The sequence below is a fragment of the Anser cygnoides genome, chromosome Z (genome assembly GCF_040182565.1).
Source record: "Anser cygnoides isolate HZ-2024a breed goose chromosome Z, Taihu_goose_T2T_genome, whole genome shotgun sequence".
Classification (NCBI taxonomy): Eukaryota; Metazoa; Chordata; class Aves; order Anseriformes; family Anatidae; genus Anser; species Anser cygnoides.
In genome coordinates this window covers 30,360,054-30,382,908 of record NC_089912.1, presented here as the reverse complement: position 1 = coordinate 30,382,908, position 22,855 = coordinate 30,360,054, and the positions used below count along the sequence as shown (strand labels likewise).

Sequence of the window (22,855 nt, the reverse complement as noted above, 5' to 3'; positions counted from 1 at the left end):
TAACTCAATGCATTAAACATCAACCACGCTGTATGCCACCGGCCATGGAAACCTATGCACCTTTTCCATGTTAACACCCTTGGACATTAGGATAGGGCTTTGACCTTTTTTTTTTTTTAATTTGAGTGAGCTAATATTCATCTTCTGTTTGAATCAGAACAAGTTATTGGGTTTTATTAAGCCTGCAAGCCCAGAGATTTTCCACATGGAGCTCTCCCATTCCCCACCCTCTCAACCCAGAGTCCACACTGCTGAAGGCTCAAGATCCCCTTTCCACTCTTGTCCAAACAAACCTGTCTGGCCAGGCTCTATATATAGGGGATGAAAAGGGACTTATCCACTACTTCATCTACTTCATCTCTACTTCATCCATGAAAGCTGGCTGGCCCCAAGAGGGCTGCAGGATGCCAATGGAGAGCCCCAATTAGCCTGAGGTGTCCACAGCTCTTCGCTGCAGTGCTTGGCAGAAACCTCCTCTTCTTCTGTCACACTGGAAGTTCCGATCCTTCCATTCTCCTTCGGTAACTTTACTGTCCTAATTGTTGTACTGAATTCCTGCAGTGTTCGGAGTGGCATTTCTGTAAGTGAGACTGCGTGAACTACATAGAAATGTCTGCCCTGTTCTGAGAGCTCTTGTTCACATGCCTTCTTAGCAGGAACAGCCTAGGGGCAAGTAAAAGGACAGAGAGGAGGGTAGAACAAGAAGAGCTGGTATAGTGAGACTAATTATTTAATCAGAGTGCTTTCTGTCCGTCCTTGCCTCAAAGCAAAGAGAAGGGGTCAGAGAAGTTGACGTTTACTCTCAGCTTCCTGCACCACCAGCTCAGGGCTCTGGATTCCCACGCGGGAGCAGAAAAAAACCTACAAAACTCCCAGGTCCAGTTTTGGCTTTCTCCATGCCCAATGCCTCCTCACTTGGGCAGGGCAGAGGACTCCAGGCCATATAAACTTCAAAGAGAGATCAAGTGAACCCGTAAGATGTTGCTGAAGGTCCTGACGAAATTAGAAGGGAAAGGGAGGTGCTGCCTGCCTCCCAGTAGGACATGCCAGGGCAGAGGTGTGGGGAAGCACTGGTGGGCATGGATTTTTGAAGCCCTGGTGCTGTCAGTGCATACCGTATATAACATTTTACTATCCCTCATATTAAAATCCCATGCAACTGCACAAAGGCAAAGCCTTTGTTTTTCCACTCCCTTGTTACCAGACAGCAGGGATGTGCTGAGCTGCGTGCCAGCTGCCTGACCAGGCCAGCAATGCAAGTGGAGGAGTTTGAGTTCCCCATGCAGCCTGTTCCTCAGAACACCCCCTGTTCCTCACGGTTATCTCCAGCTCCAAGCCACCAGTCTGATCAAATGGGGGCAATAGGTGGGGGGACATCTCTTAAACATCTCTGCGGTGGACACATCACAGAGATGACCTGTTGCTACTCTGAGCTATGGGACAGTGAGGGAAAACCTCATCAAAGGTTCACTTTGTGCACATCCCAGCCATGCCTCCTGCACGAGGCCTTGCATGCATGTGTTGTGTTGCCCACACAGGTATGACTGCAGAACCTGCATGAGAGCATTGGTGACCTTTCAGATGGGGAAGCCAAGGCAAAGGCACACACACCGAGCTGCTCAGACTGCTTCAGTGCAGAACCTTAAACACTTTTGGGGTGCTTTACTGCACCTCTGGATCCTGTGTCTGTTTTCCTGCACATGGGGGAACACAGCAGTACAACCTGCGTGGCACAAGGGCCCAGGGCAAGGACCTCTGACATCCCTGCAAAGCTCATTTGTCTGAAGACGGCTGCTTTGTTTTCAGAGCAGATTTGGGAATGCCTCAGCCTGATGCCCAGTGCTCTGTGACTCCTGCTTTGCTCCTGGGAATAGCAAAAAGACCCAGTCGACAGTCAGAGGCCTAACGCTGGGCGTAGAGCTCATGGAAGTGACCCATCAGACACAGTTCCTGCCAGACTTAGGTTTTCCACAGTGCCGTGTAATACAGTACTAGAGGAACAATTGAGTTAGATGAATGAATGTGCATTACTGTCAATCCAGAACAAAAGCCAGTTGTTCTGGAGGTGGATTAATCATCAGGAGAGTAGGAAGTAAAGGTCTCATGTGAGGCAAGTGAGATTTGGAGAAGCAGGATGACCAATCTCTGCTGAGGTGGAAAAGTATAGTAAGAAGGGAATTTGGCTCGAGGAAGTGCGTGGGGATTTGGTTTTTCTTTTTACTTGGTTTTTTGCTTTGTAGTGTAGTCCCAGGGGAAAGACAGAGCCTGCAGCTCCAATTCTAATGGCCTTCGTCAATGGGGAAATTATAGCAGACAAGTATCTGGTATGGGGAAATTTGAACGCAGCTTGTTTTCTGAAATCTCCCTGGAAAATTTTTTTAAAAAACATCCACCTGCATATACACTTATCTACATGCAGAAACATATACACATGCATAATACTGCCCTAGGAGAAGAAAATCTATTAAGTGAATATTTCAGTGCCAAGAAACACTAAGAGCTGCAAGCACATGGGGGGAGAGGGAGGATGTGATTTCAGTAGAAGAGTGTTACACTGGCAGAGTTCAGATTAGACTGAAGAAGGAAAAAATTGGATATTTTTCTGAGAGAGAAAAATCTAAGAGCGTAATAGAAAATGTGCTCACAGTTAAAACACATAGAAAAAAAATCATACCAGATACACGTGTGGAAAACAGGGAAAATGATGCGGCATACAGTTCACAGCAAACTAACAAAGTACCTCCTTTTTCTCTAATTCTACATGTACCCGGTCTTTTAAAGCCCTTTGTTGCTGCTTTATTGTTCTTCCTTCTCTGATGCTTTATGCAGCAGCCTGCCTTGTAGGTACGTAATGGGATAAAATGAGCAGCTAGAAACACGCTGCTAACAAATTGCAAAAATGATAAACTGCCATGGTTACAAAGAGATGATTTAAAACAGCTAGCTGCATAGCAGTTTGATCCCAAGCTAAAAAAATCTTTCAGCAATAGTCATGACCACTGCCGTTGACTTGTGTGTAGCCATAAATCTGGACGTAGAGTAGGAGCCACTCGATAGAATTTGCAGGTGCTGTACACTGATCTGCTTATTGTGGTGCTTTTGCTATAAACATGTTTGGCTGAACATGTTTGCTTCAGGAAGAAAAAGAAAGAAAGAAAGAAAGAAAGAAAGAAAGAAAGAAAGAAAGAAAGAAAGAAAGAAAGAAAGAAAGAAAGAAAGAAAGAAAGAAAGAAAGAAAGAAAGAAAGAAAGAAAGAAAGAAAGAAAGAAAGAAAGAAAGAAAGAGAAAGAAAGAAGAAGAAAGAAAGAAAGAAAGAAAGAAAGAAAGAAAGAAAGAAAGAAAGAAAGAAAGAAAGAAAGAAAGAAGAAAGAAAGAAAGAAAGAAGGAAGGAAAGAAGGAAGGAAAGAAGGAGGAAAGAAGGAAGGAAAGAAGGAAGGAAAGAAAGAAGGAAGGAAAGAAGGAAGGAAAGAAGGAAGGAAAGAAAGAAGGAAAGAAGGAAAGAAGGAAGGAAGGAAAGAAGGAAGGAAGGAAGGAAGGAAGGAAGGAAGGAAGGAAGGAAGGAAGGAAGGAAGGAAGGAAGGAAGGAAGGAAGGAAGGAAGGAAGGAAGGAAAGAAAAGAAAGAAAGAAAGAAAGAAAGAAAGAAAGAAAGAAAGAAAGAAAGAAAGAAAGAAAGAAAGAAAGAAAGAAAGAAGAAAGAAAGAAAGAAAGAGGAAGGAAGGAAGGAAGGAAGGAAGGAAGGAAGGAAGGAAGGAAGGAAGGAAGAAAAAGAAAAAAAAAAGGAATAAAAAACAGGAAAGGAGGTAATGGCTGTAGATGAGTCATTTCTCCGCACACAACAAGGCCCAGGTATCAAAAACCAAAAGACAGTTTGCAAAGAACTGCAGGTACCCCAAAATGACATGAAATGACATCAGGACACAGACAGGTGCCCGCAGCAGCTCTGGGCCTTGCAGGGGAAGGGGGTACTGCGGGCTCCCTTGGGATGGGGTTCCCAGTGTGGGGGCCCTGAAAGGGGGGTAGAAACGCAGCGCTGCAGGCAGGACACAGCAGGACACAGCCTTGAAATGGGGTACAGAAAAGCAAGACGCGTCAGGAAGCATCCATCCAAAGTTCTGGCCACTGCTGTCCTCCAGACCCGTGCTTGGAGGTGCCGCTTGTTCGATATCAATGCCGTGACAGCTTTCCCAGCTCCTCGCCTGGTGAGAGCCACGCGTCCCTATTGTTCTGAAGAGACCTGGGCAGCGTCAATAACACCAGGAGACGCGGGTATTAGCTGGGGATATCCACAGGGCTGCCTGCCTGCACCCCCCAGCCACCCGCACCCCAGCTGCCTGCACCCCAGCTACCTACACCCCCAGGAGAAGTGGATATTAGCTGCAGATATCCACAGAGCAGCCTGCCTTCACCCCAGCTGCCTTCACCCCGCTTCCCCCCCCCCCCTCCGCCCGTGCACCCCCGGTACCCGCCACCTCCTCCCGCCCCACCTCCCCCTCGCCCCCCGCCGAGCCGAGGGCGGCGCTTGCGGCTCGGGGCGGTCCCGGTGCGGCCCCGTCGCCGTCCCCCGGTCCCCGGGAGCCGCTCCCGCGGCGGCGGCCCCGTCCCCGTCCCCGTCTCCCCGGGCCTGTCAGCGGCCGCGCTGCGGGGCCGCCATGGGGACCAACGCGCCGCCGCGCCGGGAGCCGCCCGCCCGCGGCCCCCACGTAAGTCGGGGCCGGGTCCCGGGGGGCTTCGGGGGGCTGCGGGGGGACGAGGCGAGGCGAGGCGGAGGGAGCCGGGGTCGGTAGCGCTGCCCCCCCCCGGTGAGCCCCCCCTGCCCCGGGTGGGGTCAGTGCCCGGAGAGGGGTCCCCGGGGGGGTGGGGGGTGTCTCCTGTCACGGGAGGGTGTGGAGGATTTAGGGTTCGCACCCCGAGCGGGATGTGTGGGCGGTGAGGGGGAGAGGGGCCGTGAAGGCAGGCAGCGGGACCGGGGGGTTCAGCCCCAGAGGGCTCAGCCCCGTGGGGCAGCGTCTCCAGGCGGGGGGTCTCCGAAGGCGTCGGCTAACGGGACCGAAGCGAAGGCAGCCCTGAGGGAAGGGCAGAGCCGGGGCTGACACAGGTCCTCAGGAGTCGTCGGCGAGGTGGCCCCGGAGCGCGGCCGAAGAGCCAGCCTCTGGAGAGGGCTCCCCGGGGCAGGCTGCAGCCCTCCTGCCCCTCGGCCAGCCGGAGGTAGCTCTGCCGGCGCTGTCACCCCGGGCTGCTCGCTTTGCCACCTGTGGAGCAGGTTTTCCGGCTGCCTGTCGGTTGTTTTCCGTGACCAGAAGATACGGTTGTCTGTCGGCATGCAGGAAGGGTGTGTGGAAAAGGCACTGGGGATGCCGGCCCAAGCGCAATACCTAAGGAGCCTTGTCCCATTCAAATCCGAATGTCAGACCATGTCAGCTGGAAGCGGCTCTTTCCATCACGTGTTTCTTTACACATCCCTGATTTACTCCTGCCTCCCAGCCACAAATTTGGCTCCTGGTCTCCCTGAGACCCGCAGGCATTGAGAAGTACCATCACCTTGGATACTCTCCCATTGAAGGCATCCCTTTTGTAGGCTTTAAAGAAATGGATTCCCAACAAACACTGAAAACGCGTCCTTATTTTTAAGGGATTCGTTGACAGCTTTTTTTTTTGCCCTCTTGTAGCTGTTGTTTCCCCACGGGGCCCCGGGTCTGAACACCACACCACTGTGTCAGTACGTCAGGATGCTAAAGAGTAAACCAGCCTAGGGACAGGAATGAAAACTAACAAAGCTCCACATTCATAATAAGGGAGTCGGCAGCATGGATGGAAACAGAAGGTTTGCATTTCCTCCCAGGCTTTAAAGTAGGATGTCACTACACAAAAGCGAAGGGGACTTTCTGAGCTGGCAGCACTCTTCCACCAGAAGATTCCTCACCTCTGCTCCGTCGCTGCCTCACCATTTCGCGGTTAGCAGGTCTGCCTGCAGTCTGGGGAGTTTTAGCTAGCGAGCAGGTTGGCAGCCCACACTGTGGGAAATAAATAAGGAAGTGGGATTCCCATCAGTGCTGCGCTGCTCAAGGAAAGGGGATTTTTATAGGCAATGTGAAACTGAGACGAGGGTAGAGTCAAGGACCCCTCTAGCATTTTCTGTAAACCTGCATGATGTCATGTGGTGGGAGCCAGTCATAGGGATTTTCCCACAAAGTGCCTCTAAATATCCTCTTAAGTGCCCTAAATATCCTTTGGAAAATCCTGTTCAAATTGCCCGCTTTTTCTTATAATTTCATTGTAAAAGAATGGGACGTCTCACAGCACTTAGCATGAGAAAATGCTGGCATGAGGCCATCTACACGGTGTCGATACTTCATACTTGCCTTCCAGAGGCACAGGGGGTTTTAGAAAGCGCAGGAAAAGTAAGAGGTAGCACCTCTCGCAGCGTGGAGTCTCAGTAGCCAAACGGCAGGGACGTTTGGGCTGGTTTCTAACACATACTGGGCGGCCAGGCCAGTCATAAGGTGGTCTCTAACCACACGATTTTGGGTGGTCTCCTACATCCTGACACACACCCTGTCCTGGGAAAAATAGGCTGCTTGTCTCTCGGTGGTGTTTGAGTTGTATGGTCTTTCCCAGAGGGACTCAGCACAGCCAGTGGACGTGCATGCTGAGGTCAGAGCATCTGTGGGGAGAGCTGCCTTTCCTGCAAAATCAGGCAGTGTTACAGCATTTGGTTTTACTTCTTTGTGATTCTGGACTGTCTTTCATTCAAACACTGCGTATTAAATCAAAGCTCAAATAAAATAACACGGATAGCAAATCCAACTGAGGAATGAGACTATCCTGTAGGTTAAGTAAGAATAACCACTGAATAACCACTCAGATGCTTTTTATGTGAGTGTCTGTTTCAGATAACTATCTAAAGGAAGGAAGGAAAGAAGTAAATTACCATTTACCATGGTTGTTGTTGTGGGTTTTTTTTTCAAACCATTATTTTTTCTTTCTTTCTAAATGTCATCCTGAGCTCTAAAGCTTTGCTCTTTGTCATTTACAAGGTTCTGGCTTCTTGTCCAAGTAAAACACATTTACAGAAGGTTTGTGTCAGGCTTTTTATACAGTCTTTAGAGATAGTACCTCCTTTAAAATTGTGTGCTTGTTTGTAATTTTCTTTGACTTTTGCTTGTTGCTTGGAAAAGAAAACCATATCTGGAGATTGCTAGCAATGAAAATAAGAGCTACAGATACTCCAAACAGAAAAATGAGGACGCTTCATTCCTGACCCAGAATTAAAAACAAACGTACTTTTATACAATGCTTAATACAGAAAACACTGTGCTTTCAGCTGGCATTTGATCCTTCCACTACATCCCTACAAGCATCTTCAAATGAAAAATATGAAATTGTTTCAGGAACTAGTAACAGCCATTAACAGCCATAGTGTAGGATTTAAGATTGCTCTAAAAGTCACACAATTAAAGGTGATGTTTGCCTAACTAAGGTAGTGAAATCCGGTATGTTATAAGCTTCCAAGATGGAAGGATTTGCCCTTTTCTTAGTGAACAGCTACAGGGGGAAAAAAAAAAATCACGTCTTTGCCCTTTTTATATTCTGTCTTTCAAAATTTCCCCAGCTGTCTTTTAAATTGCAAACTGTATTGTGTAGCATAACCACCTTTACAATCAAATATTCTTCTTCCATCACTTTTTTGTTTTTTGGTCTTAGTGAAGCTAATAGCCAAGGTAGAAGTTCACAATGTACATACAAAACAATTTTTTTTTTCTATGGAAAACAGGAGGAAATACATGTTTACTAATATCATTCTTTATTCTTGACATTAGATCACTGCTTGATTAACAGATTTATTTATTTATTTATTGTAACTATATAGCAGCATTAATACCCCTTAAAATTAGAAATTGGGAATTACCAAATATTCGTGAGCAGATAGTCTGCTTACTTTGACTGATATTTGTGAGCAGATAGTTTTCCCACATTGAAAACACAGCTGCAAGCAAGACAGATGCTGTAGCACCTTAGGAAGGATAAGGAAGGTGTATGTATATATATATATACACACACTAGCTGGACAAGAAGAACAAGTAGGAACCTCTAGATCTGCTCACAATGCAGGAATTACTCATACTGACAGGAGGCCAGAGTTCGATGATGTAGTCCTTACTGCTAGCCATTTACCATGCTTTTCAATGCCATATGTCAATTTTAAGTGGAAAAAAAAAATAGGCAGTGTTATCACTAGATGATTATTTGTGGTTCCTGCCCCCTTCTCGCGCTTCCCGCTCCATGACAGCAGAGTGCTCTGCACGTGTGCCAGAGCTCACAGCCTCCGCAGACCCGTGCATGGTGGGCCCAGTGCACCCCGTGTCTCTCTGCACAAACATCGCTGGGACAAAAAGCCCTGCTCCATCGCTGAAAGGAAGGTTGGAGTGAGGGCAGAGGGCTGGCTGGTGGAGAGTGAAGGCAGGATTAGCACCGCGGCACTACTGGAACACGGAAACTTTTGGTATCTCACATCCCTAGTGTGATAATACAGGAGGCCTGAAGGAGAAATGACGTAGCTTTAGCTTCCACTGGAAGCCAGATAGAGAATTAAGCTCAGTCTTGCAAACTGCCCTCTTTAAAGAGAAATAAGTAACTGGCCATTGTGATAAAAGCCAAAAGTGACCAGAACTGAGAAAGTTTATTGGAGGAACTTGGTTTCGCTCTCTAGTCTTTCACATTTGAGAGCCGTTTGCATCCAGCTGACATGGCTGTTTCTGCAGCATGCTTTCCTCAAGCCAGTCTGCCTGATAAATTTGTCTCCTGCCTGAAAGTGACATGGGATCTGGTACTTGACAGACTTACCTGCTGTTCTCCCCTAGTGATGGCATCTTGCAACCAAGTCAGTTCCTCCCCAGCTTTTGTCCAAGTACGCTCCAGTGTGTGCAGTGGCTGTATTCATTCCTGTTTGAATATGCCCCAACTAGTGTTAATCAGTCTATCTTCTCTACTAATCAGTCGATTTAGACACACAGCACAGGCTTCAGCAGAGTGCATAGTGCTGTCCCGAGTGAAAATCCCCCTACGAGCATCACCCCAGCTCGGCTGCCACCATTGTTCAAGACCAACTGCTTTGAAGCCAGCTTGGGTATGTTAAACTGTGCTATACTCCCTAGTGGATGCTTGACGTGTGTCAACAAGCATGAATCAGCAACAACAGTCAAGTTTATTCTAGCAGAAGCGAACAGGAGTGTAGCTTGAGACAGACAAACCATATCCGCAAGAGCTTTTAACCCAAGTACAGCAAACAGGCCCCGCTGAAGAGTTGGACAGATCACAGAAGCAGAGATCACACACAATCACATGATGGCAGCAGAAGGTGGGTCAGTTCCGCTATCTTATTTTTAGAGAAAGAAAAGTTTAGCATTTCTTTCAGTTGAAATGAAGAGAATGGCTCGAGTTGTTAGAGACTGAATGGCATGATAAAAATCACTTTGAGGTTGTCAGCACTCTTTCCACTGCTTTGCATTGGTTTTAGATGGTATCCTCCCCCTGTGCAAGGAGTCCCCCAGCACAGAGGCTGCCTTTCATACCACACATCTATTGCATCCTACAGCTCTGTTTAGTTACTGGAAACTTGGCTGGAAACTTGAGTCAAATTTTATATATTATCAGTAAATATAAATTACACCATAAAGCACCAAATATCAGCATATGCCATCTTTCTAATGAGAAAGAAGAGGTTGTTGATCTGTTACAAAACACTGGCAACTCTATAAAAAGTTTTGTGGTATTTTGTAGCCAATCTGTAGTAACCTCAATGAGAATCACAACTCTCCTTCCTGCCTGGGGTTTTGATGGACCTGGTTTTAAGGTAACCTTCCCAAGACAGAACAGATTTTCACACAGTTTTGGATTTCCTCTCCATTTGCAAAAAGTTCTTTGCCTGACCACTGTACCTACATGTCATCTGTCTGTCTTGGTGCAAGATACTGAGCAAAGATGTGAGAGATCTGTGCTGTGATCAGGAGGGAACAAAACCCCACATCTCCCTTTGCGTAGCATAAATGGCTTTTTCTCATCCTCCCTCTCTTTCCATTTTTCTGAAACATCAGATAGAAGCTGCAAGACCCTGATGTGATGATACTGACCTAGCTAATGCACCGCTGTGGTCACCTACAGTTACTGTTGACTGTGCGCTGCTCACCTGGCAGTTTTAACTGGGAAGAACAAACAGAAAAAAACAGGAAGGCAATAACTTGTTACGCTTTCCCTACTGTGTGTATCAGCTTGTATTCTCCTTATATTGTGTTGTAGGCGTTACCTGGTCTTTTCCTATACAGGATATTCGTAACAGAGCGCATTCACAGCAGCTGAGCACTGTGGCCACTTTCTTTGGAAATGATGACTGTGTCAGAAGGACATGCTCTTCTGAAACCCCTATGTCCTTACCTCTAAAATTCAAGCTGCTTTCAAGTGGTTTTGGCTGCACAGCACAGAATGGACATGGACAGCTGCTTCTAGTTACTTTTTGAAAATTTATACTGAGTTTTCACTTCCTGATACTCAGCAAACTGGTTTTGATGTAAATAGAATCGATGTAAATGAAGAGTTAAGGAAAGGCTTAACTAAAGCCCCACGTGATGTAGATGCTGATTTAAAAAGACATATTCCTTTGCTTTCAGGCATGAGGAAGTAACACTGTGCTTAACCTCAGTGCAGAAGATCATAGTGGTACTGACTCAGTCTGCCCACACCGCATGGCAGTGCAGCTATGCACTGACAGGCTCTTTGGTGCAAGTTCAGACTGTGCTTTAGCACCTGTCACCTCATTCGGCGTGGTTTCCCAAACAGGGTGATCATTAAACCAGCCGCAGATCAAGACAGAAGATCTTGCTCCTTCTGTTCAAATCCTAAGCAGCATGCCCTCTTTGGAAAGAAGCAAGCCCATCTTCCGCATTTCCCAACTCTTTGCGTATCAATGTCCATTTAGTCCCTGCAGGGTTGCTCCAATTTCTGCATAGCTTTTTCGTGCAGAGGTGGCCAATGAATTAATGTGACCGCAAAGGTCCTGCTCCCCTAATGAGCCCCAGTACTCCCTCAGGACTTGGTGGGAGCAGAGGCCATCTTCGGTGCCCTGAGAGATTGCAGGTAGCAAAGGGGGCTGACAGGAGCAGGCAGATTATGGCTGAATCTTCTCCTCCCATCTCATCTCTCTAGGAAGTCTTTGTCTCTCTGCTGGAGAGACTGGGGCAGGGCTCACTCCGTAACACAGGAGAAATTTTGTCCGATGTATGCAGTGTGAGGTCTGTGGGGGAGAAATAACTGAAAGGAGCATAAACTTTGCCCATTGTGCTGCAGTTTGTGCTGCAAGATGCTGAAACATTTCTGGAGAAAACATACCAGGAGATGCACTGATGCCGTGCTAAGAATAACCCTCAATGTGATTGCTTCTAGCTGCAGAAGTACTTGCATAATTCAGAATTTATAAATATCTACACTCAACCATACACTCATTTGTTTGATTCAGGCTCTTCCTCAGTATTCCCAGATAAGTGAGACAGATAATCCACAACTGAAATGAGAAATAAAGCTGAAGAACAGAGAAGCTGCTCCAGAATGCCGTAGAAAATAGTTTGTTAGTTGTCTGGAAGACTGAGTTGTGGTCTTGGAAAATCAGAACAAAACTCTAAATGAAGAACTAGAAACTTTGAGAGATCTTTACTTTCATAAAAACGTGTAAGAATAGAAGGTAAAACTTTCATGCACGTTAAATTTCAGAGGAGAATTTATATAAATATACATACACTGAAATTTTAAACTAGATGAAAGGTCAAAAATGAAACTTTTCTACCTAGATTTCATAACTTAAAGACTATATAGATTTTACTTACAACATGTTGCTGGCAAAGTGCAAAAAAGAAGTGAAAAAAAATCACCAACATTCTTGCGGGCACAACTGGAAACTTTACAAAGACACAAGTACATCTAGAATAAAAGGAGATTCACATTTTACCAGGTGAAAATTAAATGTTTTTTATGATCAGGAATCTTTTGGGTGTGGATTCTCCTTTCATGGCGATCTGCAAAAGCTGCCTGGACATGGTCTTGAGCTCTGGATGACCCAGTTTGAGCAGGAGACTGGAACATGTGGCCTCCAGATGGCACTTCCAACCTTAGGCATTCTGTGAGCCTCTGCTCCTGTTTCAGTGAAACCAGCTGGAGCCTCTCTGGTGAACTTATCATAACCCAAAAGCCTATGCAGGAGACAATTCAAACCTGTATATAATGACATTTCCAGAATGCACACGGGCTTTTGAGCAATGTGTGCAAAGAAAATCTAGTTTTGCATAGAACAGTGAAACCAAGGGTGACATGAATTGAACCTGTGGTGCAATCCAGCTGCTGCTGCCTCTGGTCAGCATGTCAAGATCCCCAGAAACCTGAGACGTGGGTGTGCTGCCCTCTTCCTATTCCCGAGACACTGAAGCTTTGAGGAGCTATGACTCACTGCACCACAGCCATCTGAGGACTTCCCAACCCTTACTGTAAGATGCTCTTTATCGCTTTCTTGGGAAACAGTCATTAGGAGTTGGACTCAGTGATCCTTATGGGTCCCTTCCAACTGGGGATATTCTATGATTCTGTGAAACAGAATTTGAAATATTCCTAAGGATGAGTTTTGCCTTGTTTTGTTGTTGTTTTGTTTGACAAACTATATTGCCATAATAGCCACTTAAGGTATTTTTAGTTGAAGATCTCAGTATTTGTTCCTCAGAGCCTTGTGAGAAAAGACTTTTCTCCCCTACTAAAGGACAGGAAAACAGACATCCCCATTCCTTGCATCTGTTTTCTTTTGTCAGTGCTGAACACGGGAGCCACTGCTAAGGTGTGTTTTTGTTTGGGAGGCAGAGAGCAAAGGCAGAAGGGCTTTGAGGAACCGTATACATTGTATGGGTGGATGAACAAAAATACACTTTGGACTGAAAAAGTCTGTCAGAGTACAGGCGCCAAGCGGATGAACGGACGGACAGCCCTCCCACACCGGGCTCTCAGATTTCAGCAGATAATATGATCATACAACAACGCAAGCCCCATCGGAAGGAGAAAGACAGACAGGGAAACCCTCTCGTTTGGCTGGGACGACGTGTCACTCGCCACCGACACTTCTTATTTGGGCGCCTCCTCACGGCCCGGCGGGTTGAGGCAGGGGCGGACACCGCCACGCCTGCGTTGGGGCGGGGGGGGGTGGCGGGGTGGTGGTGGTGCTTGGCGCGGGTGCGCGCGGCTCCAACGGCCGCCACGGTGACGGCGGGGCGGGGCCGCGCGGGGGCGCGCATGCGGCGTGGGTGCGAGCGTGCGGTCCTGCCGCAGAGGTGAGCGGGAGCGCGCACCCCCCGAAAGGAACGGCGGGGGGGGGGGGCGTGAGGAGCGGGGGCCGCGCGTGTCCGTGGGGGGCTCCAGCAGGGCGCGGGGGTGAATATGCCCACATATACCCACATATGCCCACATATACCCACATATGCCCACATATGCCCACATATGCCCACATATACATGCATATATATACATATATATGTGTACGTGCGCGGGGTGTGGGTCCCGTGGAGGGACGCAGCCCTTCGCCTGCCCCCCCCCACCCCGTGACAAATGTCCCCTTTGTATTTATTTAACTCTCGTCTGGTTTTTAGCTGGCCGTTCTGGTAGGGGAGGTGTGTGGTTATACGGGGACAGAAGCGACAGCCGGCGATACAAAAGCTGTGTCTGCACCAAGGCCTGTGTGTGGCTTACTTATAAAACTTATGTGCTACAGAGGCTTAGCGCTGAAAATAACCCTGCTGTGGGGCTTCCCGAACGCTAGCTGAAGTGGAAATGCACAAATGGCACGGGTTGTTTTGGTTCCTGTCCTGGCGGTTTGTACGCCTTTGGTGCATCTCCCTGTCTACCTCGGAAGTTGTTTCCAGAGGCTACTGTCGCAGCTGTAACTAAACGTGGGGCCGTAAAGATTTGGGCTGTAGTGATTCGACCTGTAGTTACGGTGAACCGTGACCTTTTTTTTTGGCAATGTAGAGACTCAGTCTTTTAGATGGTATTTTATAGCTCTGGATTAAATAGTTCCAGGGTTTTGGATGCTGCCTGAAGATCGAGGAGGACAGAAAATTATTCTGCTTCTCTAAAGCCTGCTTTTTCTAAATGATTAGATATCTGCTTTGCCAGAGGAAAGTGGGGGCTCTAGATAAGACAGATAACTTGCACTGAGCAGACCTTGGGTAGGCTGGCTTCGTCACGTCTTTGTTCCGTGCCCTTCTGTCTTGGCTTCTCAGTTTGTATTGTTTGTGATATGTATGCAGCAGCGGATGGCTTGAGAGGTCTTGTGAGAGGTTTGCTTCTAATTATAGGAACCTTATTCATGATGGTTCAAAGGCAAGCTTACAGGGATGTAAGAAGTTTCCTTCACATCTTCAGTGTGACTTCATTTGAATTAGTACCTGTTTTTACACATGCAAAGACAGGATGTCCTGGTTAGAAGCATCTCCCAAAAGAGGTTGGTTTAGAAATGGGAAAGCAGTGGTGCTGCTAGACCTCTGTCTAGCTGATGTGGTTTAAGGTTTCACTCAGCGATGCAGGGTGATGTCCTCTCTGATCTAACTTTATATGTCATCTAGAACTCTACAAATATCCTTTCTCTACATTTTTGACATTAGGTACTGAATTGCTTATATATGTTTGAAATATTTCAAGCCTCTTGGACAAAAAGAAAGACAAAATTAAAACAGCAACCATATACACACATAACTGCAGAAGTCTTCAGCAGGAGGAAGTAATTTGTCTGAAGGATTATCATTTGACCCTTTGGAAGTGTAAACTGGTAGTTAATTAACATACTACTTTTGAAGCAAAGTTCTAGTGAAAATACCATGAGCCTCTGCTCATTGTGAAACAAATAATATCTATTACTTTGTGGCTGAACCCATAGAATTCAGCTTTATTTGTCATAATAATCAATTGCTGAAATTCCAGGTTGTGTCTATTCTGCTGAAGTTGGTTGGTATTGCTACCGTGCTAGGGTGAATGAGAAATGCCATTTCTGGTGAGCTGAGTCATGCCAGCCGTCACTGTTTTTTGCCACTTTAGTTTCATTTTGAAAGGTAAACTACTCAGGAATCACTGTTATTAGAGTTGTGCTAGGGAAAAAAAAATCGCCATGCCAATTATAGTTTTGTAGAGCCCTTACAGATTGCAAGTGGAGACTAGAAATATGTTTTACCATTGTCAACTCAGGACAGATTCCTGATAGTCCTGACATGACTTACGCAAAATATTTTTTCATTATCTGTGATAAAACCTAATAAGAATTACAAATAGGGAGATCTTTAAAAAGTTGCTGAAGTTTTATATATATGTCATGAGACTGGGATGCCTAATAATAATAGCCTAATAGATCTTCTTTTAAAAATTTACTGGAAAATGTATTTTTTTTTTCCTGCTTATAAGATGTACACAGAAGAGTAAATACAAAAAAAGGTCAGTAACAGAAAAGCAACTAAGGGAGATTTTTTTTGATGTCAGAATGTGAGAAAGCTGAAAACTTTTTTGTTTTCAGTTATTTGTGTGGTGTACAGTATGCTACTCCAGACTATCATCTAACCTTGAGTCTTCTCCAAAAGAATAAAATTTGGGCCTTCCATCATAGCTAATATATTGTGGAATTAATTTTCTGTTTTCCCCACCACAAACTTGTAGTGCAGTGTAAAAAACCAAAAAATTAAATGTAAAAGAGCATGAAATTGGACAGTCAGTGTTGTTGTCATGCTTGCATAGCAGCTGCGTAGTAAGAACTTCCCTAGATATCAAAATGAGTAGAAAGATTGATACTGCTGTATCAGAGTCAGAGATGAGTGATCCTTGTCCATTAAGCTGGAAAAAGTCAACTTCAGTTTACTTGCTACCAAAATGCAGTAAAAATCTGACATAACATTAGATTTCATACCCAAAGGATGGTACTCATTTGAAGTCCAGTTATTTTCAGAAGGAGAAGTACAGAAAAATTATCAATATCTGATCTGATATTCTGTGCTACCAACTTGGTTGCTGCTGGGGGAAGAAGGGGAGGTGGCAGTGCAATTTTAGTTCCTGTATCATTTTTTTAAGACATAACTATTTTTCTCTAAAGTTTTTTTTTTTTTCCCAGTTCTTACGTTTCAGGCGGGGGTGGGGAGGTTGTGAAAACAGCAGGGTAAAATGATTAACGTGGGACAGGTAAACATTAAACATCGTAATGTAGTTTAATCAGCTACTTGACAAGCTGGAAAAGTTAATTAGAGGAAATGTCTTATTACAGTAACTGTTGATGTTGCTTGTAAAAATAGTCACTTCCTGGGGAACTTTAATTGTCAGGAACCCTTTAAAAATAGTATTAATAAGGACAATGATAATCATAGGTGATCTGGAGTTTTGATTATTGTTAACCTATGGTTATTATTGTCCTTACTATCTCTAAAAGCTATCTTACTGTAATCTAATGTTGTATTATTTAATACCTTGCTGTACTTTGGCCTGCAAAATAGTATGGAAGGGGTTATGAGTCAATATTTAACTCACTTTGCTTCACTGAAGTGTGTTTAACAGATATATAAACTGACTTGACCAGAAACTTTTTTTTTTTTTTTCATTAATGGAGTCTGTCAGTGGATGTATCTCTTACTAGTTTGTTCCTTTCTGCGGTTTTGCAATAGATTTTTTTTCATGATCTACTAAGGCACCAATAATCTTCTTACATAAAAGTTTCCATTTGAACAGGGAAAGCCATTCTGCTACTTAGAATCATAGAGTCATCTAGGTTGGAAAAGACCTTCAGGTCTTTTCTTGATGGACTACAAAGTCCAACCATCAACCTGACGTACTGAGTCCTATCATTAAGCCATGTCCCTTCGTGCTTCATCCACATGCCTGTTAAATACCTCCAAGGATGGGAACTCCACCACTTCCCAGGGCAGCCTCTTCCAGTTCTTGACCACACTCTGCATGAAGAAATTCTTCCTAATGTCTAATCTAAACCTCCCCTGGTGTAACTCAAGGCTGTTTCCTTGCATACTATACCTTCTCACCTGACAAAAAGAGACCAACACCCTCCTCACTGTGTCCTCTTTTCAGGTAGCCGTAGAGAGCAATAAGGTCTCTACTGAGCCTCCTCTTCTCCAGACTAAACAACCACAGTTCCCTCAGCCCCTTCACAGGACTTGTGCTCCAGGCCCATCACTGGCTTCGTAGCCCTTCTCCAGACACTTTTCCACAACTCAGGATCCATCTAGTAATGAGGGGCCCAAAACTGAACACGGTACTTGAGGTGTGGTCTCACCAGACTGAGTACGGAGGGACACGCACTCCCCTGGTCCTCCTGGCCACACTGTTTCTGCTGCAAGCCAGGATGCCGTTGGCCTTCTTGGCCATGTGGGCACACTGCTGGCTCATGTTCAGCCAGCACCCCGAGGTCCTTTTCTGCTGGGCAACTTTCCAGCCACCCTTCCCAGGCCTGTATTGCTGCAGGGGGCTGTTAAGAGCCAAATGCAGGACCAGACGCTTAGTGTTCACAGAATCGTAGAACATCGTGAGTTGGAAGGCACCCACAAGGGTTATCGAGTCTAACTCCTGGCTCCACAGAGGACCACCCAAAAATCACACTGTGTCTGAGAGCTGTGCAGATTCTTCTTGAACTCCAGTAGGCTTGCTGCTATGACTGCACACAGCACTTGAGGTGAGGCCGCACCAGCGCCGAGCAGAGCGGGACAATCCCCTCCCTCAGCCAGCCAGCAGTGCTGTGCCTGATGCACCCCAGGGTATGGCTGTCCCTTCTGGCTGCCGGGGCACACTGTTGACTCATGTTCCAAGTTGCTGTTGACCAGAACCCCCAAATCCCTTTCCACAGGGCTGTTCTCCAGCCTCTCATCCCCCACTCTGTACGTATATCCAGGGTTGCCCCATTCCGGGTGGGCACCCAGCACTTGCTCTTGCTAAACTTCTTATTGTTGGTGACTGCCCAGCTCTCTGTTTTGTCAAGATCTCTGCAAGGCTTCTCCACCCTCAAGGGAGTCAACAGCTCCTCCCAGTTTAGAGCCATTCACAAACTTACTTAGTATACCTTTCAGTCCTGCATCCAAGTCATTTATGAAAACAATGAAGAGAACTGGCCCCTAGATGGAGCCCTGGGGGTACCACTCATGACCAGCCATCAGCCAGATGTAACCCCGTTTACTACAACCCTTTGAGCCTGAACAGTTTTGAATGTTGTGTGATTGGACTTAGCCCATCAATCCAGCCTACCCAGATCCCTCTGGAAAACCTTCCTACGCTCAAGCAGATTGACAGTCTCACCTGACTTGGTATTGTCCACAAACTTGCTGAGGGCGTACTCCATCCCCTCACCCAGATGGCTGATAAAAATGTTAAACAAAACCATCTCCAAGACACCCTGGGGAATGCTGCTGGTGACCAGCCACCATTCACTGTGACCCTCTGATCCCAGCCACCCAGCCAGTTCTTCAGCCAGTGGAATGTGACCTGTTCAAGCCACGAGCAGCCAGTTTCTCCAGGAGAATTCTGTGGGAAACAATGTCAAATGCTTTACTAAAATCCAGGCAGATAACAACCACAGCCTTTCCCTCATCTACTAAGTGGGTCACCTTGTCATAGGAGGAGATCAGGTTAGTCAGGCAGGACCTGTCTTTCGTAAACCCATGCAGGCTGCATTCCTTATCAAGTGGCACATGAGATGGAGTTGAAGATGACCTGTTCTATAACCTTCCCCAGTACCGAGGTCAGATTGACATGCGTGTAGTTCCCTGGATCCTCCTTCCTCCCCTTGTGGACTGGAGTCTCATCTGCTAGCCTCCAGTGAACTGTGACCTCCCCAGTCAGCCAGCACTGCTGGTAAATTACTGAGTGGCTTTGCGAGCACTTCCACCAGCTCCTTCACTACCCTTGGATGAATCCTGTTCAGCCCCGTAGTCCTATGGATGTTCAAATGATGTAATAGTTCACCCACAGTTCGTTGTATTATAGGTGTTTCGTCTCCCTCCCTATCGCTGTCTTCCAAGTCTGGGGGCTGTATACCCTGGGAACAGTTGCTAATAAAGACTGAGGCAAAAAAGGCATTAAGTATGTTACCCTTACCCTCACCTTTCATCACTATGTTTCCCCTCACACCCAGTAAGATTCTCCTTAATCCTCCTTTTGCAATTGGAGTATTTTAAAAAGCATTTTTTATTATCTTTTACTGCACTAGCCAAACTGAGCTCCAGTTGGGCTTTGGCACTTCCAATTTTCTACCTGCACAACTTGACAACAGCTCTGTAGTCTTCCTGCATTGCCTGCCCCTTCTTCCAAAGGTTAATTACAGTTGAAATTAGTAATACTTAAATATTGCTTATATAGAATATGTGAATTATTTATAAGGTATTAAAATTGTGACATTTAGATTTTTTTTAAAAAATGTACTTCTAAAAATCTTCTAATGATAGGTACTGTAAGCTATCAGTTGTCTGTTATTAATGGGTGAGATTATGTGCCCACAGTTTTGGGCTGCAATTATTTATGCTGTTCACTAAGCACACCATATACTTGCCATAAAAATTATTATTAATATGTTGGTTTTCTTTTTTATTTTTTTTTCAGGAGCTGTATTTCAAGAATCTTTCAAAACAGAGACAAAAAGAAGTCATGGAGAAGAATGGAAACAACCACAAACTACGTGTTTGTGTTGCTACCTGCAACCGTGCTGATTATTCAAAATTAGCTCCCATTATGTTTGGCATTAAGGCAGAACCACAGTTCTTTGAGCTTGACGTTGTAGTGCTTGGTTCCCACCTGATTGATGATTATGGGTAAGGTGGATTTTTGTACCTCTTCCAATCTGTTTCTGCTGTGTTGGCAATAACATCGCAAATGCTGGGTCACAAACTACTTGTCATCACGAATGCACATAACAACATTTTAAATGTAAATTTTCAGACATTTCAAGTACTTTTTATTTCATTTCCCAGCTCCTTCTGAGATTGCATATTTTTTTTCAAATCAATCTTGGAATTTTAGAAAGTTTTTAGTAAATGCTATAGCTGAGGTTTTCAGCCAAATTGTAGAATTTATCATGAAGTGAGAAATTCAATTCCTTCAAATTTCCCTCAGAATCTGATGATTATCAAAGAAAAGTGTGTTAGAGTTTTGAACTTTCAAAACAAAAAGATAGTCTGCAGACATTCTAAGCTGAAGTTCTTCCAATTTGTATATTTACTGATTAAAGTCTTTATATATTTGGTATCACAGTTGAATACTGTTAAGTTTTCACATCCAGGATTGCAGGGAAAGAAAGGGAGAGGTCATTTTACTCTGACAAAATGAGTAACTAATAGGTATATTAGGTATGGCTTGGCAAGAGAGATTAGGGTCCCCTCTGTAACACCCTGTATGTAAGCAGTCAGATCACCTGCCTGGGAAAATGGAATGTCTTGTTCTGGATCCCTTCCTTTGGAAGGACTTCCTGTATCCCAGGTGAGTATACTCTTTGCTGAGGGAATGGAGAAAAGCAGAAAGAAAAGCATGTTTATTGCTGAGGTTGGTTTTTGTTTTTGTTTTTCTCTGGGTGCATTTATCAGATTGAACTCAGTTAAGTGAAATTGATAGGAAAACACTTTCACAAGTCAAAGTAAGATGTGAGCATAAGGTTCTCAGTATACCAGCATTGCTGAATGTTTAGAAATGCTATGCTTATCTTCAAGTAAAGACACATTTTGGACTACCTATACTATACATTTTGGCACTTTATAAATTAAGGTGTGATTTTCTGTGTGGTTGTGGGAAGTTCTGTTACCTGAAACTACTAAGAAATGAAGTTCCACTGCCGCACATTCTCAGCCTTATGCTCTCTGCTTTATACTGGCCATTGTTTTCATGCAGTAACATGGCAATGTGTATTCAACACCATAAAACTAACCTGATTTTTAAAAAATAATTAAAAAAAAACCTTTTTTCTCTATTAGATGATAGCAGCAAGGTATTTTACTTGAACATAGAGTCCTCAGCTTTGCATTGTCTCTGTTGTATTTATACATTTGTCCAGCAAAGTCCATATATTGGTAAAGAACCAACATAGCTTTTCTGAAAAGAAAATGTTCTTATATTCTGTTCTTCATATCTGTTCTCCGAAAGACTCTGCAGAGTTATATCTGGGGTTTTCCAGAACACGTTCAGCAGGACTGTTCATTAAAGGTGTCTAGAAAAACATAATGGACTTGGAATATGAGGGAAGATCTCCATATGGATTAGAATGTTCTGTTAAACTTAGAAGTTAGTTTCCTTAGTGAAGGATATGCAGGCCTTTGTTCAAGCATAGCACTGTTACAGTTTTCTAGTATGCAATTATTCTGTCAAGCTGTGTTGCTGTAAAACCAAGTTGTATTTCCTCTAACCCTTTCTCTCTTATCTTCAGTAACACCTATCGCATGATTGAACAAGATGACTTCGATATTCATACAAGACTGCACACTATTGTGAGAGGGGAGGATGAAGCAGCCATGGTGGAGTCAGTGGGCCTCGCATTAGTGAAGTTACCAGATGTCCTGAATCGCCTGAAACCTGACATAATGATAGTTCACGGTGACAGATTTGATGCTTTGGCACTAGCCACATCTGCAGCCCTGATGAATATTCGCATTCTTCACATTGAAGGCGGGGAAGTCAGTGGGACCATTGACGACTCCATTAGGCACGCTATAACCAAACTGGCCCATTACCATGTGTGCTGCACAAGGAGCGCAGAGCAGCATTTGATAGCCATGTGTGAAGACCACGATCGCATCCTTTTAGCGGGCTGTCCCTCCTATGACAAGCTTCTCTCTGCCAAAAACAAAGACTACATGAGTGTTATACGCGTGTGGCTAGGTAAGCAGTCCACTTCTTAATGTTATTCCAGTGACTTCAGACAAACTTTAACTGGGTTATTAATCTGTGGTCCATGGAGACTTGGGGATCTGTTGACCAGTGGCTTTGAGTAGAGTACAGGAAACGGCAGGCAGGCTTGTTGCTAGCAGGTTTTAGTTTATTTGATTGGGTATTATTATGAACCTGTTTCCAAACAAACAAACAAAACAAAAAACACAGACAACAACAACAAAAAAAACAGTATATTTGCTCCCAGTGTTGCTACAAATCTGTCTTAGCAAACATATCTGGTCCTTTTACAAGGTCAAAAAAAAACCTTCCTTAAATTGATAACTTCTATGAACAATTTAAAAATCGACTTTTTCCTATATGAACAGTTATGACGGTGTGAAGGATATATCAAAAGAGAATCAGAGCTATTTAGGACTAATTACAGAAAAAAAAATCAAAGGGAATTTATATTTTGAACATTCTTTTCAGGAATTCACTGTAACAGGGCCATACATGTTTCATGTTAATTTGCTTAAAAGTAATTTTGGTAAATAGTGGAGTTTTGTGTTTGCTTTTTATGTTTGACAAAGCAATGTCCTATCTGGCACAATAACTTGTGTACTTAGAAGGTAGAATCTTACTAGATCGGTAAGTGAATATTTAGCAGACAAATTGTTTAACAAATGTACTAAAACAAGTATGGCTTTCACGTTTTTAAAGCAATGTGAATAAAATCTTTGCCTGATGATGGAGAACTGACAGTAAACTTGAGTAATGAGTGATAATGAGAATTATGTGCTGCAGTAAGAATGATAATACCTGTCCACTTGCTGTTGTGAAACAGCACTGCAGGACATTCTTTTCTCAAAGCCATTAGTGAAAGTTAAGAGCTGCTTCAGGGCTTTCATGTTATTCCACATTTACAGTGATGTCAGAACAAGCTCTCCACTCTGT

The 22,855-nt window shown here is 44.7% G+C and overlaps 1 protein-coding gene across 2 annotated transcripts in view; it reads left to right on the top strand.

The window, feature by feature from the left end:
• The first annotated feature begins 4,554 nt into the window (after positions 1 to 4,554).
• Positions 4,555 to 22,855, top strand: part of GNE (glucosamine (UDP-N-acetyl)-2-epimerase/N-acetylmannosamine kinase) — a 33,127-nt gene continuing 14,826 nt past the window's right edge. The window contains exons 1-3 of one of the 2 annotated variants that reach the window (XM_066987673.1): positions 4,555 to 4,701; positions 19,649 to 19,857; positions 21,459 to 21,910. In XM_066987673.1, coding sequence (XP_066843774.1) covers positions 4,651 to 4,701; positions 19,649 to 19,857; positions 21,459 to 21,910 — 712 coding nt within the window. In that variant the 5' untranslated portion in view covers positions 4,555 to 4,650. Of the gene's footprint in view, positions 4,702 to 13,231; positions 13,354 to 19,648; positions 19,858 to 21,458; positions 21,911 to 22,855 lie in introns of those variants that run through there. The other variant, XM_066987674.1, reaches the window with a different exon arrangement.